Raw genomic sequence first — 19,075 nt, 5'->3', positions numbered from 1 at the left:
TGGCCTGGCCCAGCCTCAGATAGGCACCCACTGCTCACAGCAACCACCTGCCAGCACGTGACCGGAGCTGCCTGGGCTGAAACCAGGGCGTGGAGTGAGCACAGTGCAGTGCTAAGTCAGGTTAGGGTGGATAACTCTGTGGGTTTTAATACATTGCCTGAACACAATCCTGTTAACTGGAGAGAAAAAAAGAAAACCAGCAGTGCTTTCTGTTTTGTTATAGGAATTTGAGAATGGGCTTCAAGATTGCAATAAAAAATCAATTTGTGTTTGCAACTTCATTTTCAGTTGTTATAAATATATCGCCTGCAAATTTTCAGATGGAATTTGTAGAGTTGCAGTCAGATATTCCACTCCAAAATTTGATCTTTTCTTTACCAAACTTTTATAAGGCTTATCTTAGCAGAAACTTCCCTCACTTCACAGTCATGCCTTGATCGTGTCACCACTTGTTGGCAGTACACACGTTTTGTGAACAGTAAAGGATGAAGTACAGGAGGAGAAAAACTTCACCAAGAATTTCCAATGAACCCCTTGAAACTCACTAAGAAATTGCAGCTGCTGCCATCAAACCAGGCTGTTGTATCGGTTTCACAAAAGCAAAGACAAGTGTCCCGCTTGTTTTGGTTTTGTTGCTCACTTTTTTTTGTCGTCTATTAAAGATATTAAATATTAGAATGTTTTGTTACATAGTATTGATATTGCATATTTTATGAAGGCTGCTCCAGAAGTAATGCCTTCTGTCTTATTATGTTGGCTCATGATGTCAGAGGTAGATGGTGGTGGTACAGCAGTACAGGTTGAGCCCTTCCACTAATATATTATATGTGTTATATTATAATAACACATAATATAATATACTATTATATTATATATGTTATATTTTTGTTGCTGTACAACAGATGTCAGCAGAGTGGCAGTCTGACAGAATGGCATCTGATGTGGGAGTGTGTATGAAGCAAAGGTGTGTCATTTCTGTGTGGGGGAAAAATGGCACCCACTGGCACTCATTGATACTGAATGTGAGAGACGACATAGGGGGCATAAGCACAGTGAAGTGGTGAGCAGTGCATTTCAGCAGTGGTGTGACAGCATCGGTGGGTCACCTCTGCTGCTGCTGATTTTCAAGAGTGCTGCATGTAGGCTCATGTTTATAGCTGGTGAGAATGCACAGCTAATGGTGGTGGTGACTGAAAAATAGTTATGTAGCTGAGAATTTTCTCTATTAGATAGTGTTATTGTGCTCTTTGTATCTGTTGTAGTTTCCATGGTAATAAATCAGGCATTACTTTCAGAACCATCTATGTTTATGCAGCCCAAGGAGATTCCTCTTTGCTCAGTGCAACCCAGACAAGCCGAAAGGTTGAACACCTGTGCTCTAGGCAATATTCACTGAACTGTTCCAGCAGGTTGGAACTTTGTAAGTCTTTGCTGTTTATATCTTTTAGAGATGGCTGTTTTCATTGCATACTGGGAGGAGCAGTCTATGTGCTTCACCTGCTTTGGTTCACAGCAGGCTTTGTACAAGCCCTCCTTCCTTGGCATTTCCAAACAAGTTGTGCTAGACTGTACTGGAACTGAAGTGAGGGTAGATTCTGCCATATTGTTCAACCAGGGAAGGAAGTCATGCTTTGTACCAAGGATGATCTTCATATTTCACAATACCGTAGTAAGTCTCGACAGAACTCATCTTTTGGAGCCCATATTCTGGCTCCTTTTGTGTACGTCTGTGCCTTGCTTCTTGCTGAGACTGTGACCACATCTGTAAGACGGGAATTAAATCACCATATGTCTCAGGAATGTTATGAAGCTTCATAAACTTCGCAAGTGCTTTGATGCTGATTACTGAGAGATGCCATGGTATCACAGACTTATTCTACCTGGAAGTTTGTGTTTCTGTCATCTTTCCTGAGAAATATATTTCAGGTGTCCTAGATTATTACACTGGTATTCAGTGCAAATGTAATGGTTTCTGAAGTACAGGTTTTCAGAATTGCATGTACCAGTTCTACCTTCATTAGAAGTTCACAGAATCACAGAATTATAGGGGTTGGAAGGGACCTCTAGAGATCATCGAGTCCAACCCCCCTGCCAAAGCAGGCTGCCTACACCACGTCGCACAGGTAGGCGTCCAGGCGTGTCTTGAATATCTCCAGAGAAGGAGACTCCACCACCTCCCTGGGCAGCCTGTTCCAGTGCTCCGTCACCCTCACCGTAAAGAAGTTCTTGCGCACATTCGTGCGGAACTTCCTATGCTGGAGTTTCAGCCCGTTGCCTCTAGTCCTGTCCCCACGCACTACTGAAAAGAGACCAGCCTCGCCACTATAGCTCCCACACCCCAGGTATTTATAAACCTGGATCAAGTCCCCTCTCAGCCTTCTTTTCTCAAGGCTAAACAGACCCAGTTCCCTAAGTCTCTCCTCGTAGGGGAGATGGTCCAGGCCCTTCACCATCTTTGTGGCCCTCCGCTGGACTCTTTCCAAGAGATCCCTGTCTTTTTTGTACTGGGGAGCCCAGAACTGGACACAGTATTCCAGATGAGGCCTCACCAGGGCAGAGAAGAGGGGGAGGATCACCTCCCTTGACCTGCTGGCTACGCTCTTTTTAATGCACCCCAGAATGCCATTGGCCTTTTTGGCTACAAGGGCACACTGCTGGCTCATGGCCAACCTGTCGTCCACCAGGACGCCCAGGTCCCTCTCAGCAGAGCTCCTTTCCAGCAGGTCTTCCCCCAACCTGTACTGGTGTATGCAATTATTTCTACCGAGATGCGAGACTCTACACTTGCTTATGTTAAACCTCATCCGGTTTCTTACTGCCCAGCTCTCCAGCCTGTCCAGGTCTCTCTGAATGGCCGCACAGCCTTCAGGCGTGTCAGCCAATCCTCCCAGCTTCGTGTCATCAGCAAACTTGCTGAGGGTGGCCACTATCCCCTCATCAAGGTCGTTGATGAAGATGTTGAACAAGACTGGACCCAGCACAGACCCCTGGGGGACACCACTAGTCACAGGCCTCCAGCCAGACACCGCACCGCCAACGACAACCCTCTGCACTCTGCCAGTCAGCCAATTCTCGATCCACTTCACCGTCCACTCATCTATCCCATACTTCCTCAGCTTTGTTATAAGGATGTCATGGGGGACCGTATCAAAAGCCTTACTGAAATCAAGGTAGACTACATCTACCGCTCTTAGTAGTTACAAGCATTGCTGGTGTAGCTGCAACTCTCTGAGATCACCGTTCTACCTTTGTGAAATGAAGTTTGGTGCAGGATTCACTGATACATGTTTGTTAAGGGCCAACAGTTACCAAATAGTATTTCATTTGACAATTGCAATAAGGAAGTGTGAAGTTAGCAAAGTAATTGGAGCAGGCATGCAGGTGGTGGTTGGCTTCTGGAGGTCTGGTTTTCCTGTATATGTATGCATTGAGCCTGGGAGTCAGAAATGACATGGAGATGGAGGTCTGTCTGTATGGATCACTTTCTCTGACAGAAGTTTAGATTATGTTGGTTGGCTAATAATATTCTCTTAGTCTTGGCCGATATAGACCTCTATCTTCTAAGAGCTGCTTAATACTAATGTCAGTCTAAACTTGTTTTTTGCTGTTTTTAGAATGCCTTTTTGCCTTCACCTTGGTGACTGACTTTATTTCCCTTCCAAACGCAATAAAGGTTGAAAGCAGCCAAGAGATTTGACTTTGCTGTTGGCTCTCTCAAGTCTCAGAAGCAAGAATCCCGCATTAACTCCTGGGCAGAATCCTTCTATGTGCCCTTTGTCTATCCTGCCAACTAGGAAAAATAATTGTCCTCTTATCCTAACATTGTGTTAAAGAACAAAAGAAGTAATTGCTGCAGCTTTATACCCTTGTGACAGAAAAGTAAACCTAGAGTTGTGTTCCGCTGTCTTCCTGCAGTGTTCTTTTCCCTGATCTGGTAATTTACGCTGATAGTTCTTCACAAATAAACCCTCTTAGTTTTGTTGTCTCTGTAGTGTTAAGACACAGCAGTTTGAAAATGCATGACTGGTACTTTAGAGGAATCCATGTTGAAAATCAAGTCCCTTAACTATTGTAAGTACAGCTGTATGGAACTAAATGGGGGGAGTATTTTAACTGAAAAGCTAACAAATTATGGCAGAGCCCCAAATAACATTTTGATAGTCAAGGATGTAGCATTCAAGATGTGATACTACAGGGCTTTAAACATGTTCACATGGCATTAATTGTATGTCCAGTTTTTTAGTAGCAAGGCATTGAGATATCAGCATGGTTACATTGTTCAGGTTGGAGGAGAAGCCCAGTTAAAATTGCTCAAGTGACAAAGAAGTGCATCTTTGAGGGCTTGCTTCATTTTAAAGTATCTGTTATCACAGGTTTTGTTTTGAGATAAGCCCAGAAGCAGTAAGCAGTGGAAAGTAAGATTATGATGATAAATGTATCATAAGTATAGTTTGTCTCACATCTTGTGCTTAGACTTCGTCACCAAGTCCGCACTTTTGTATTTAAGTATATGCTGTGTTAAGAACATGTGTATGCATGTGCGTTGCTTAGGGATTCTGCTGGATGAAAGTTTCTTATATAAGTCACTATTTTTATTGCTGACTTTATAGCAGTAAATCCTTCCATTATTTCCTGGCTCTCCAAACCTTATGACACAGTTTGTCCTGTGTTGTCATATGTATGAGAAGGCTTTTTATGGGGAGCAATCAGACTGAGCCCCAATCACCAGTACACTGGGGTTTTTTTCATGTTAAATTGTCACTAAGGAATATATAGAACAGCAGTTTTCATTTTCATTGGAGGAAAAAAAAATGTTGAATCCTTGTCATTTGATTAAAAGTTACTTAACCTTTAAATTGCTACAGATGTAAAGATAACTCTGAGTTTCCAATATAATCGCCTCCAAGTTAAAATCAGGAAAATCTTTGTGTAATGAAACCCATATGTCATAGTGAAAGGATGCAAAGCACTGGCAGAGTGGGCTGCTCTCGCAGGAGATCTGCACCCAATCTTGTTAACCAAGACTGCTTTTGGTAATCCCTCATCTCCTCACTTGTAGGAAATCAATCTGTACTACTGAATCTTTTCAACCAGCAACCACAAAATTTACTGCAAAGCAGCTTGGGGGCAGTTGTAGTAGAAAAGGAGCCCCAGGCAACAAGGCTAAATGCAGGATTGAAGGATTGAAGTTCTAAAGAGGAGATTATATTAAACCTTATTCTGTTCCCCTATCAAGTAGAAATCTCTCCTTCTCCTTTCAGCCTCCGACTTTACTGTCCAATACCTGTTCCTGAGATCTGCTTCTCCCCAGCAGCAAACAAAACTCATAGGGCACAGACAGCATTCTCTATTAATCATAACAGCCTGAAGCCAGTTTACAATAGTTATCTTTCTGAGAGTCAATTCAAGCTCTCAACTTCCATTCTGACCAGTGCTGATAAGATCTTAGATTTATTTTTTTTTTTCCTGTGGTCTTCAGTGCCCTCTTCTTCCTCCCTACTATGAGATTAACTTGTATCCAAGCTATTGCGATCATATCCATTGTTGATTTTTCTATAGTAGTAGATGCACTGCTGAGGCAAGGCTGTAAATTGTCACTTGACATGGAGATTCATGATTCTGCTTCATGCTGTACAGCCTCTATAGTGGCTGTCTGCTGGTGCAATGAAACCTGTGCTCAAGCCCTTTTTCCACTACCAGTCTGTAGTATAAGCAACAATTTTAAGGATAAATCCCTGAGGTTTTCACTACAGGTTTGTCCAACCTTGTAATTGAAAAGTCCACCTCTGTCTGCCATACAACGTGCTTCTATCGGTCCCTTGGGCAGTTGCTTAAGATGGGTTTTGCTGTCTCAGGCTGTGTTTGTGTATAGAATGTGGGTGATGGTTTCTTCCTTCACAAGCTCTTTCTTTTTCCAGCAAGTTCCAAAAGGCCCATTTGGAAATGATATTCCTGTTCCTAAGAATTCATTCATCAGAAGCGGTGCTGAGCAGCGGAGTCAGTTTAATATTTGAGGCTGTTCTGTGCAAAACCCAAGCTGAAGACATACTCCAGTGCAGATATGAGAGGAACAAAGGGGAAGGAATAGCCAAGACATTTGAACACAGCACCGTGTAATATGTATTTGGCCTGTGTTTACGAGGAATACATTGAACTGTGATCCCTGGGCAGACAAGAGAAGCAGCTGAAGCAGGGAAAACAAGATTGTCAGTGTTTGTGGAAACTTGCCCTTAGTTTGGCTGGGATTTGTTTGTGGTATGAGGATGATATTTCCTGGCCGTTTTCATACATATACAAAGATGTAAGGTCCTTTCTTTCTGTTTGGCATCATATCTTTAAAAATAAAGCCCTGTTGCAAGGCTGAGTATGTGAGGAGAAGAGGAATACAGAATAGCAGAAGGCTGTCTCCTGCTCCTAATGGGATTTTGTAGCAGCATGTGCGAGTTTGTTTCAGAAGTCAGAAATGAACAGATGTTGGTATAAATTACCTCTGTGTCTGATGTCTTGCAAATTAAAAGCGCGGTTGGCATCACTAAACAATTTCACCAGGTTGGGGGGGGGAAGCGGGCGGTGATTATTGTAGCAGGTCGGTAAGAATCTTTAAGCTGCGGCGGAACAGGATAGCAAGGATAAAGGAATGAAGAATAAAATGAGAGGTCTGTGAATTAATCAGAAATGTTAACATCTCAGATGACAAGTGAACAGGAGGGCACGTGCTCTGGAGCAACCCCCAACCCACAGTAATTTTGCTCAGCGCACAGAAGGAGTCTATGCTCTCTGCCTGATTTATAGGGTGCAGCCTCTTTGGGGGAACAGGATTGTCATGTATTTGTATATCTCTTATATGGGACTTGCACTCAGGAAAACTTTCTGCTCCATCAGCAGTAGTTTAGCTTTGTGCTTTCTCCATAAGAAGTGTTTTGAAACCATGCTGTTAATGATACAAGGCAAGAAGATGTTGGTGGAAACCTATTCCTACCTGACATGTTCTGAAACTTGCATTTTTATTTAATCGCTTTCCTTGTGCTAGATAGACAACTTAGTTCCTGACAAAATAACAGTCTGTTTTCTGCCCTTCTCAGTGCCTTCTACCCATGTGTCTCTTCAATAGCACTGAATGACCTAGGCTGTCTTGCAGATGGGGAAGTAAAGATACAAAGGAATAAGTGACATTTGTGGTAGCTCATTCTGGATCAGAAGCAGAGTTGGTAGTGGATCCCAGATGATAAAACTCACAGCTGATGGCATGAACCAAGTGAATAACAGTGAGCTGCTGTAGCTGTGTGGGGCATGTTCCACTTGTGACAGTGGGCATTGTAGCCTACGAATGTCAAAGTGTGCCTGGCAGTTTGTAACAATACTGTTGTGTGTCTGCACCTTGTGCTATAACTTGAGTTTCTAAGTTAGAAATGGTGTCTTGAGGCGGTAAAAAGTTAACATCAGCAACACACCTCTTGGGTTTTTTTTATGCTAATTGTCACTGCTGTTGTTCCCCTCAGTGGAGAGGTCAGGAATTGAATGGAGAAAACAGGAAATTAATTCCCCGCTCTGCCTTTCGGAGTCTCTCTAGGTTAGGTGTGGGGAGATGTGCAGTCTCTCATCAATCCTGTGAATAAAAACATCCATGTTTTGATGGCTGACAGTCCAGCACAAAGCTCACACCTTTATGTAAAAGAAATGATGGGAAGCTCCAGTGGGGAAATTGTTTCTCTCCAGCACTCTTGTCACTAATTGTGCTGTCCTTAATGCACTGCATTGTGTTGTGAGACAAAGATGGTATGTGGGCTGCTTTTCTGGTTTGTGAGCTTATGTGTTCACAAGTCAGAAGTGTCTCATGCAGGAAAGTGGCTTTGTAAACCCCGTGTAATACAGCTACCAGAGATTGATGGTGCCGACAGAGAGGTATAAACCTTGCCTTGCTGTATTAAACATCGAAGGAATGACAATGCAGAGAGAGCGAGAAGACCAAAGCTCTATAAACTTTACTTTATTACACCATCCATAGGTGAACTCTGTTGAGGGAATATAAACCCCGTTATATTACTGCATCCAGGGACTGACACTACTGAGAGAGAATGCGGTCTGATTTCTGTTGGAGATCATAGCATCCAGGGGCCAATAATCCTGAAATGGAGAGAGTTCCATAATCTCTGATGGGATTATAACATCCAGGAACAATTGCTTTGAGACAGAGCAATGGAGATGTGGATTATACCGTTCAGAGGTGGATGGTACAGAGACAGAGAAGTAGAATCTGCAAGAGAATAAATGCAATAGGAATAGAAAGTTGAGATTCTATGTAACAAGGAAGCCTTTGGGAGTTATTGCTGAGTTTAGAAAGTTTCAGGCCTTGCCTCCATTTCTAGATTGTCGAGAGATTGGGCTGTAATGCAGATTTATTTACCTTTCACTTATTCTTAGTAGAAGCATCAATTAAATGATTTTCTTACCCTCTGGTTAAATATTGTAAAATATACAACTCTGTTTGGGTTTCTTGGATTTCTTTCAATATTAATCTCTTTTTCCTCCCTTGTGGTTTCAGCTAGAGAAATGACCCGAGGGAAGTTCCTGAACATCTTAGAGAAACCCAAGAAGTAACTGCAGCATCTGAAGCTGGGACAATAAAGTATCCTGACTGGATCGTATTATGTACCATGGATCCAGATGAACCCCAAAACTTCTAAGAAGTACAGAGCTCTTGCTGTAGACCCTCAGAAGCAAGCACCTCTTTTACTTCCACAGTCCTTCTCCTTGCAGGAGAGACATACTGCATACACAGGTTACAAGGACTGATTAAGTGCATTGGAATTCAGACTTCATCCTGCCTTAAGATACCCAAATGGAAGGATATGACCCTGACGTGCAACAATGAAGTCACCTGATAGGGTTTTTTTAATCACCTATTCCAAGTGTACCCTCATAGTGACCTAACTGGATTGTTCTCGAGTGGCAGCACCAGTGTAAAGTACACAGCAGCTCTTCATGAGACTGGCCAGCACGTATCCTGTTGCACTGACCCTCTGTGTCTCTCGTACGTGCATTGGTTTCCTACACGCAAGTTCTGTGTTGAATGACTGGACAACAGTTGGGGGTGCGGACTGTGACAGATAGCATTGGTTCTGCAGGATCATTTGCTTTTAGTGTAGAAATGAGTGCAGACTGCATTAGATTCCAGTTGCTCTCTGCCTTCAGAGAAACATGCCCAGTACCACAAAGAGGATCTTCACTCTGTTGGTTCTTTTACTTTCCATGGCTTGTATCAACTACTGTTTGTACTGAGAGCTTCGCCTCAGTGCTACAGGTTTCTAGTGAAATCTAACCTGATAAACATAGGGACTAAGAAGTGTTTCTGTACCAGGAAGGACATGGTTGCCATAGCAAGTTCAGCATATACACAGAGAAACAGCTTTGTCAGTCTGCTCTGCAATTCTCAGCTTGCCTCTTACAGAGCTAGAAACAGTAGAAGGTATAAGGTTGAAAGGCAGTAATGTTTTCAATACTCCAGAAATAGGCAGGCTCATGAGCCCCATTGTGAGGATACTCTGCTTAAATGAAGTCTTCACACTTCTGGAAGTAGCATTTATTGGTATTTTCATTACTTGGAAAACTGGGGTTTCAAAATTAGGTTCACCTACAAAAATAAAATTCTGAAGGGAGCATTTTCTGAGACCCATTCTCTTAGCACCCAGTTTTGGACTTTACTCATTTTACAACTGAATGTATTTTCCTTCTTTTAATGCAATTCTGCATGTTCAGCCCTAAGAAGTTAAGGAGCATGTTTGGATTTTGTTTAAAAGAACTTATTTTTCATCCTGTTTCTCTAGAAAATCATATTTTAAGTGTTAGTAACTATGATCTTTCTAGGGTAAAATATAGTATTAAAACAGTGGATAAAGAATAGGGTTTGTCTGTTTTTTTTTCCATTTAGAAATGTTACTTTTAGCATCCATGCTTTTTAAAGTCTGTCATTTCCCAGACTGGTAATCGCATGTGAGAGGAGAAACATCTTGGAAATAGTACTTGTGCCTCATCATCAACAGATTGTCCTTAGAGCACTGCAAATGTCTGTCTTTGCAGAGAGAGAAGCTGTTTTCAGTTACATCTGTGATACATGAGAATTCTAATCAAATAGACTCCTCTGAATGTTTTGTTAAGGTGACTGGGGCCTTTTAGTTTGCAATCTGTGGTCGTGGTTGTTATTGGTGATAACCAGACTTATTTAGGACAGCTCCAGTTAACTATACTTAAGCTGTTAAATCCCAGATCCCAGGAAGGCCACTCGCAAATACTGAATATTTAGGTATTTCAGGAGTGTGGTTTTAAACTTAATGAATTTACTTCCCTACTTTGGTTTATGTAGGATCATGTTTAACAGGACCTCCATCCCTTGAGAACACGTGGGATAAGACATCTTAGTGAGAAGAGAAGCTAAGAATGGAGGACAAAAGTTGCTGGTGCCAACCAATGTTAATGTAGCTTTAAAAATTAGACTTTTTAAACGCAATTGTAAGTTTGTATAGTATGTATATATACAACTTAATGGGATACTTGCTCTGTACGACTAATACAAGTTTGTGCATTTTATGCAGGTTTGTTGATTCATAAGAAATTGAAATCTGTAAGAAGGAGTGTAGGAGAAGATATCAAAGCTTGGCATGGATGTTTATGTTTATTTTCTAGTATGTCCAGTAAGAAATTTCAAGCTTTTAGTATTTTTTAGTAACATACATGTCTTTTAAAAACAAAAAACCTTTACCACACAGTACTTATTGTCTGTAGGGCAGCAAATAATACGTGCCTTAGAACTGGTATTTATTGGCTTTGTACTCTGTCATCTGTAGAGATCAGTCAGTGCTGTATATTTTTACTGGTATTATGTATCTCTGTTTTGTATGATAACTGGAGAATTGTGGTGCCTGTTGCTATTCTGTGATCTGGTAACAAACAAATGCAGAGCTCAAAGAGTTGCCTGAATTTCCAGAGGAGTCCTCTGGGATGCAAAAGCTGTTGGCTTAGTCATCTGGGCAGTGCTCTTCCTTAGGCTCTTCTTTACTGTTAAGTTGATAAGACACTTAGCACATCACCACTTCAGTTTTCAACCTGTTACTACTTCATTCCCTTCAGTAAGTAAATAGTTGGTAATATCCAAGTGGTACCAGAGATTTTCATGCCCTCTTGAACCACCACTTTTTTTCCCATCTTCAGTGATGTCCTTCCCAACATCTATATAATGACACCCAGGTGACTTTATATTGCTGGTGAATTTCTATATTTTAAAACAACAACAGCAAATTTTGATAAATGATGTGAATGAAGAGTATAATATGATCAAAATTCAGTAATACTATTTGAGCTCGTGCAGTGCTTAGTGAAGTATTTTCATGCATTGGTATCTTAGATGTTACTGGCATGTTCTTGGAAATGAAACCTATGGTTTTAGTTCCTTTTAAAAGCTGTTGTATTAAACGTGTGGTTGTAAAGGCTGTTAACTTCATTTTTGGAGTATCCAATGCTTTACTGTTTAATCCAACTGAGAATAAATTCTTGTTCGATTAATTGTTATAATTGTACAAGTCTAGTTGCACTATAAATGGAAGAGGGTAATATTCCATTAAGCTTTGTCTTTTGCCATTGCAAAACATTTGAACAGTCCTACAACCTGCAGTTTATCAGTTTTTCTCAACAACTCGTGTAGAAATAACAGGTAAGTAAAACTGACTGATCCAACTCAGGCAATATTTGAACGATATTCTTTCATCTTATTATTGTGTTTATACATAAAGATGTAATGTGTTGTTACAAGGCAAATTGCAAACCTGTCTTACCTGTAATCATCTTCTTGTTTTAAACGGTTGTAGATGCATAGGAAAGAATATACTCAAGAGGCCTGCACACAGATTTTGCTTTAGGTTTGCCAATCCAGCAGTCTCTTAGTGAATTTTTGAGCTATTTTGAGACTTGTACGCAGTATGCCCTGCCACTATTTGTTTGTTTTAGTCCTAATTAGTCTCATCCACTTCATCTTCACCTGTGGTTACTTGTCTTAGGTAAACAGTGCTTTTTTTCCCCATCTGTGAAGACAGTTGTGCCAAATGCTTTGTGATGAGGAAGTGATTCTAGGTAATTCTGTCATCAACCTTTGTGGTACATAGAAAAGGTAAAATGCATCTCCATCCTGTGGTCTGAGAGCTTGGTCTCTTACGGTACTGAATTTGCAGCAAACTTGCATCAATGTTTTTGATAATGCTTTGAAACTAACATGAATTTGTAGACATCCATGATCAAAAGAAAAGAACAACTTGCAGATTACGAATACAGAGAATCCATTGACTGTGTCTACTCTATTAGTAAAGTCAGCAGTCACTCAGAATATCAAAGATGTAATCTTAATTGAGGCATTCAAATATTCTGACATTTTCTTGCAGTTCCTCAGGATGAATCCCAGACACCAAGGGCGCTCCAAACAGAAAAATGCATTGCATCTCAGAGCGAGCTGTCTGTGCATGGTAGGCAAATTGTATCATGTGTCGGTGATCCCTGCTCTTTTGTTTTGTATGCTCATTTCATAACCCTAACCCTGTACTGACACCTTTTAACAAGTGTCATCTCATTACCCACTGGATTGTGGACAAAGATAGTGACAATCACAGGCCCTGTAAGTGTCTGTGGGACAAGTTGCCAACCTCCCCGTTTTATATTCATTTCCTATTTTATAATCTCTTGTTGATTTACAGGAAATTGTAGGCTATTATTTCATGACAGCTTAGTTTGTTCAAGAGCTGGAAGAAGGCTTTAGTAAAACTCAGAATTATATCACAAGATCATCTTTATGTGCTTGTTAACATCCTGTATGATACACAGTAGTTATGTGGAAAATTATCTTCCACTAAATCTGTTCACTTTTCCCAGTTATGTGATGTATTCTTGCATTTGTTTTGTTCTTTCAACATCCCCTGGTTTCTGCCAGCCTACAGTCTGATGCTAAAAGCTGGTGGTCTGTAGGTCGAGCAAGAACCCTTTGTAAGGATTGTTGTTGGTTTTGTCACCTGTCATTCCTCTGATAGTTCATTTAAGGTAGAGGTTATGTATCACATGTATTATTTCTTCAGGTTTTTTTATCCAGAACTCTACGGTGACCACCTGCTGGCTTCATACTGATTCTTCTACCATCTCACGGTGTTGAAAGTGAGGAATTCTCATACTTTTTAAAGAGTTTTAAATTGGTGTTGCAGGAGATGTATATTAGCCTCCCTTGTGTGTTTTCAAGGGTAGCTGCACACTGAAAAGTGTAGATACAAGCAGCAAAACACTGATCTCTGATTGTTAATGTAAAATTCCTGTCGAGGAGAAAAAAAAATACACCTTGATGAAGCATGAGCCTTGATATTTTTAAAAGGCGAGAAAAACAGCCGAAAGGTGAAAGAAGGCTGGATCCTCTTGGTTTCTGTTATGCTACAATTCTTGGAATCAAAGCTATTCTAGAACTGTGTTATCTCTGCAAATCTACCCTTAAGTCAGTGCTTTCATTTTCTGTCAGGAGGACATGAAATGCAAAGCCTGAAGTGAAACGTTGCCAATCAAATCAATAAATACCTGTGTGAAGGTATTCAGAAGTGTAAGTAGTCAGAAATGTGTTCTGATACAGCTTCTAGAATTGTGTAATCCACATTCCATGCAGAACATGTGTAACATTGCCATGTTAAGGTAGCACTGGATTTTCAGCCTGGGGGGATCTCTTCACATTTTGACTCTGTCATCCACTGCAACTCCTGTTTTCTAGACTTGACCTTTTCTGCTGTGTGTCTTTGAGCAGGATGACTGACTTCTGCTAGCTGATGCATGCACAGAATGGGCGTTTTCTTGTTGGGCTTATGTGGTTGACCTCTGGCCTCCCTGCTGATTCCTATAATACTGATCAGTGACCAGTGAAGCCAGAACTCTCCCTGCCTGTCTCTGTTACAGACACCTCAGTACGGAACAGAAAAGAGGAAGAGGGATGAGCTTGAAAGCGGTTACTTAATTGCTAATAGAAAAAAAATGGGTAGTAAGAATGACCTTGCACCTTATTTATTGATCAGATCTTGGAAGGGTGCAAAATACTTGACTCAATTCTGTTATTGCTTGAAAGGCTGTCTCTATGACCAACAACTGATGAGTAGGTGCAATAATATGGGGTAATTAAATTTTGTGTTTTTAGGCATGTGAATGTGTGAAAGAGGATTCCCTTCCCAGAAATCCCAGGCACATCTAACAACCTCCCTTGTAATCAGAGTATCTTAAAGTGAGTTCTTTAGAGATTTTCCATTCGACATCTCCCAGTTATCACAGGAGCCCAAAATGTAGCAAGTTATGTACAAAAATTCAGGAGGGAAGCTCATAAGCTAAATAAAAATATCAAGGGCAAGAAACCAGCAGTGACCTAACTGGGCATGGATGCTAAGGCTGCCTGCTTCTGTGACCTTCATCTTGTATTCCTCACCCCGTATTAAAGTAACTTTCATTAGTTACTGCTAATTTTCACTGATTTATTTATACATATGTATATTGACTATCCTAAATTGCCTTGCAAGGTAATTACCTGTGCCTGACATTCTCTTGGACACTACATGAATTTGTTTTTTCAGCCTGCCTTCCTGCCCACTGGGGTTTCTCTTCCCTGCTTAGTTCACCGAAGTCCATAGCACTATAAATCTTAAGGACAAATCCCTTCTGGTAAGATGCTGTTTGGTAGGAGTGGTCAGTCTGTAACCAGCAGCCCTGAAGGCAAAGGGATCTGCAGGATCTAAGCATCTTTACTTAGAATCAGTTGAAGTATTTAGCTCAAAATTGGCTTCTTGTCAAAAATTGTTATTGGGTTCTGGACGATATGTTTTGCTTAATTATATTTAAGCTGATGATGGTTTTTCAATAAGAGGTTGGGTTGAAAGTCGGAGGCATTATGTGTCCTCCCTTTACCTTGTTTTGATCAGGGAGTTTGTGCTCTGGTCTCCTACCCACCTCACAACTTCTGGAAGTTCTTATATTCTAGATCATTTGGGGCCATCTTTAGAAATCTGTCCTGTGAAAACTTATATGTGTTCCTTTCTGAGGGAACCAAGAAGATGATATGTGTGTTCTCCTTTAGTTTCTGTACTCTAGGGCAGAGGCATGGCATAGCCGCATCAGAGGAAAGCACATACCAGGTGCTGTGCTTCTGGCAAGGTAGATCTCAGTCAGATGCTGGGAAGAAGGTAGGTCAGGAGGAGGAGGGGTCCAGGTGAGCGATGGTGATGGAGAGCTGGAGTGAGGCTGGGGAAGGCCTTTGTCCCCGTTAATGAGTGGCCACCGGCTCTGTGCTGCGGCTGGGTTCCAGCGCCCAGGGTGCTTTCCTCCCCATTTCCCCACATCCCCCTTCTGGTCTCGGTGCCTGCAAGGCGGCTCCCAATGCAGTCTGTGGTGCAGGGAGCGCTGACTGCCGCTCGTTAGAAGAATTCCCCCAAGTCAGACCTATGGTACAAGCCGTGTGAAGCGGAAGACAATTAGGGGCTTATTAGTGTCCTGGGGAGACGTGTAACTTGTGTTGCTGGGACTTACCAAAACAGCGAGAGTCTTACCGGCAAGCTCCAGCCGAGAAAAGACTGAGGGATTGTCTCACCTAATTATGGGGAATGGGCCTCTTTGTGTTTGTGATTCGGTACGGTTGTCCGATCGCTTTTCTCTGGCTGCTGGCTCAGGCCGAACTGGAAGTGTGCTAATTAGAAGAGAAATGGACGTAGTGATCCTGTCAGCTCTTGTTACCGGCGTGGACAAAGCCGAATATTATTCTGAGGCAGTGTTTTGTGAGTGTCCCCCTTCCAGCTCTCATTAAGGGCAAGGTTGGTGGACGGGGAGGGGACTCGACCACATAGGTTGGCTAATGGAGCACAGCTACCGTTACTGTGCTAATTAACGGGCTCAGGAGGCAAATGTTTCTCCAACCAGCAGTCCCAGTAGCTGCACCTGGTGCTTCTAAAACCCAAGCATCTCTGGACAGGCAAGGCAAAGACTGCGTACAAGGGGAAGGAGCTTTATTTATGACATCCATCAGCCATCCAGAAGGGCAAAAGGGCCATTACAGTGGTGAACAAAGAATGGCAGAGAGTAAAGCTGCTGCAGCAGTAAGTCCAGCCGTCCCTCTCCCACCAACACTCACTCATGTAGAGTGCAAAGTGTTGTCTTTACCCTGGAGAATTAGGAAGTAGGCAGGTTTCTTAGCATCGTCATTGTCTCTCCGCAGAAGAGAAGTGAGTGCAAGGGTCTGTGAGACTGAGTAGTGTTATTGACTTGTCACACAAATTTTTTAATAATACACAGATGTTTTTGTAAAGGAGTGTAGTAGTTTGCACAGGTAAGCGTTGGTTGATGTTTCAAAAGTTGTAGGAACGTATTAGTGATTAAGTTGGACATTATGGTCCTCCTGTAGATCTTTAGTCATTGTCTTTGGGCTAGGTACAGTAAAAGAGTTGTGATATTGACCTAAAACTTTGAATTTCCTTTCTCTGTTTTAACAAAATTCTTGTCTTGTCATTTTTATTCAAAGAAGGCCATCAATTCTCTGGGCACGTGGCTGGAAGAAGCATTTTCTTCTCTGTTTTTTTTAATGGGTGATTCTCAAAGTAGGTGCTGAACCTTTCTGTCTCATGCAGGCCAGCAGAGTTTCATCTCCTTATGCTGGAGAAATGAAAGTGTGACTCCTCTCATTGGAAAACAATGTTAAATAAGCTCATTTTACAGCTTTCCTTTCCTTGCTTTGTATCCTTTTATTTTGAGGGCAGTTGCTGAAGCTCCAATCAAAATTTGTATGGCTCTGTTCTGAACTCTTACCAAAATCACGTCCAGCCTTTGGCTAAGGAAAGTGAGCAGCATGGAGAGAAATCAAGTGTGGGAAGAGTGATAAAAGAGATTTTTTCCTTGGGTTATTTGACCTTCGTGGTGAAGCTGCTCCAGTGAGAAGGTTAGTTTCCAAGGCTTCACCAGCAGTCTGCTGTCATCTAGGATGAAGCCTGAACCCTGTTGTTTGCTTGTGCTTCTTTATTTTTCTGTCTTAAATAGCTGTGATCCCAGCAATCTGTGGCAGCATGGTCACCGTATCTAGTCCTACATAGCTGTAGAAGCCTTTCTCTTTTAACTAGCTGCTGTAATGGCTCCAGTCTTAGGAGTCGTGGTGTCCTGACTGATCTCCAAAGAGGGCTTGGGCAGTATCTTTCCTGCAAAGGGGTTTATTCTCAAAGAAGGAGATATGTAATCCTCTTACTAAAGCCTGAGAGGAAATTGGAAACCTTTATGTCTCCTGCCTTATCTGAGGGGCTGACAACTTTTATGTTGCTTCACAAATAGAAAAGGTGGAGAATATTTGAATGTAATTACTCCATCTGACCTTAGGTTCTCCAGTGGATGTTGAGTGAAACCTGCATCCCTACTGCCTTCATGTGTCCTACCAGAACAGGTCTGTAATACAGTTCTGAAGTGGAACAGCTATAGTTACTTTGAACCATGGAGATGGCCACCGAGTGCAGATCACTTCCTTGTTTTCCAATGCTCCAGTCACAATCCAAAGAGGAGCCCCAGATCAATAGCATAATTAAAAACCATCACAGTAGCCTCCATTTCTGTTCTCTGTAAGTCAGGAACAGAATGACCTCTGTGAATAAGGTTTGATGATGTTTGTCATGTCAGGCTTCAGTGACGGACAGCAGGAGAAAATATTCCAAGAACATGCTGCTGGTTTTCCCACTTTTCCTCTGTTTCTTTGCTCAGGTAAATATGAGTATTTTGGCCTGTTACAGCACCGTCCTCATGGCCTGTCATGATGCTGTACAAGTAATAGCATGCAATATTTGACTTCCATATGCATACAAAGATCAATCTAATATAAAAACTGTTGATTTTGTGTTCTCCCAGGGAAGATGTTTGGTGAAAAGCATCCCTACAGAGAAGCAGCACTCAAGAATATTGTGAAGACAGATGATAAATGTACAGAGTGCAGATGGAGGAAAAAGGTGCAGTGGCTTCTTCACTAAAGCCTTCTGTCATGAATGTACCATTTACTCTTGGTACGGTAGCTGACCTGTGGGCTTCAGTAGTGTTTAGAGGACGTCTCTTTTCCAGTTGGAGTTATCAATCACCATATTGTAATCTTTTAATATACAGTGGCATCGGCAAGTAATTGTGCTGTGAAATATATAAATGAACACAGATGAAAGTCTCTTTTCGCTAGAGCTTATGAACAGATGAGGCAATAGAAAACTGGAAGGAGAGATGGTTGACATCAAGATGTAAAGAGACTTGTAGAGGTCATCCAGCATAGACAGTTCAAACCTTGGGCAGTCTTAGCCCCAGTCCAGTGGCCTTTCTGCTGCTTGCTGTCTGCCTTGTTTCATTAAATAGGTATGTTTTAAACATTGTGAATAAATAAAAATGCAGGCACTTAAGCAACTGACAGACATTAGTAATTTAAATAATAATAAATCACAGTGTGATACTAGTCAGGTTAATCTTTTTTTTTTTTTTTTTTAAAGGCCTATAAGAACTATTCAAATGATGAAAATTTCTTAAAAGTCACTATAATGTTACATTAAAGATTGTGAATTTTAAAACAGAATGCTAAAAATGAAGCTTTCTCACAGTGCACACATGCATTCAGGAGAGTCATGAGTATTAGAAATCCTAATAGCAACTATAATGTCTTCATTGATGTAGGGATGTTCTTTCCTACCCTTTTGCTAACAGACCAGGAAGGATGAAATGAAGCTCCCCTTCTAGCTACACAAGCTCTTCTGGAGCCACTCAGCCTGTCAGTAAATCATAAATGTGGTGCTTTTTCCCCTAACATCTGTGTTGTTTCTGTTATCACTGGAGTAGAATACTCCAACAAAACCTGCCCAGGATCTCACTGACCATGTCTGGGATTCACAGACACTGCAGAGACCTTACGGTCTCTCTGTATGGGGATGAATTGCAGCCCTGTTACTCAGACATGCACTTCACTGTAAGTACCCGTCTCTTTTGTTTCTGCCACTGTGATTCTCATCTGCTGTTTTCTAGGGACTGCTCCATG

At 41.6% G+C, this 19,075-nt stretch overlaps 1 protein-coding gene across 2 annotated transcripts in view; it reads left to right on the top strand.

Moving 5' to 3' along the window:
- Window positions 1–11,613, top strand: part of LIN52 (lin-52 DREAM MuvB core complex component) — a 41,105-nt gene extending 29,492 nt beyond the window's left edge. The window contains exon 6 of one of the 2 annotated variants that reach the window (XM_072338897.1): window positions 8,543–11,613. In XM_072338897.1, the coding sequence (XP_072194998.1) occupies window positions 8,543–8,598 (56 nt within the window). In that variant the 3' untranslated portion in view covers window positions 8,599–11,613. Of the gene's footprint in view, window positions 1–5,918; window positions 6,042–8,542 lie in introns of those variants that run through there. The other variant, XM_072338899.1, reaches the window with a different exon arrangement.
- Window positions 11,614–19,075: the final 7,462 nt, after the last annotated feature.

The sequence above is a fragment of the Excalfactoria chinensis genome, chromosome 5, assembly GCF_039878825.1.
Source record: "Excalfactoria chinensis isolate bCotChi1 chromosome 5, bCotChi1.hap2, whole genome shotgun sequence".
Taxonomy (NCBI): Eukaryota; Metazoa; Chordata; class Aves; order Galliformes; family Phasianidae; genus Excalfactoria; species Excalfactoria chinensis.
This window is presented reverse-complemented; position numbering and strand designations above follow the sequence as displayed.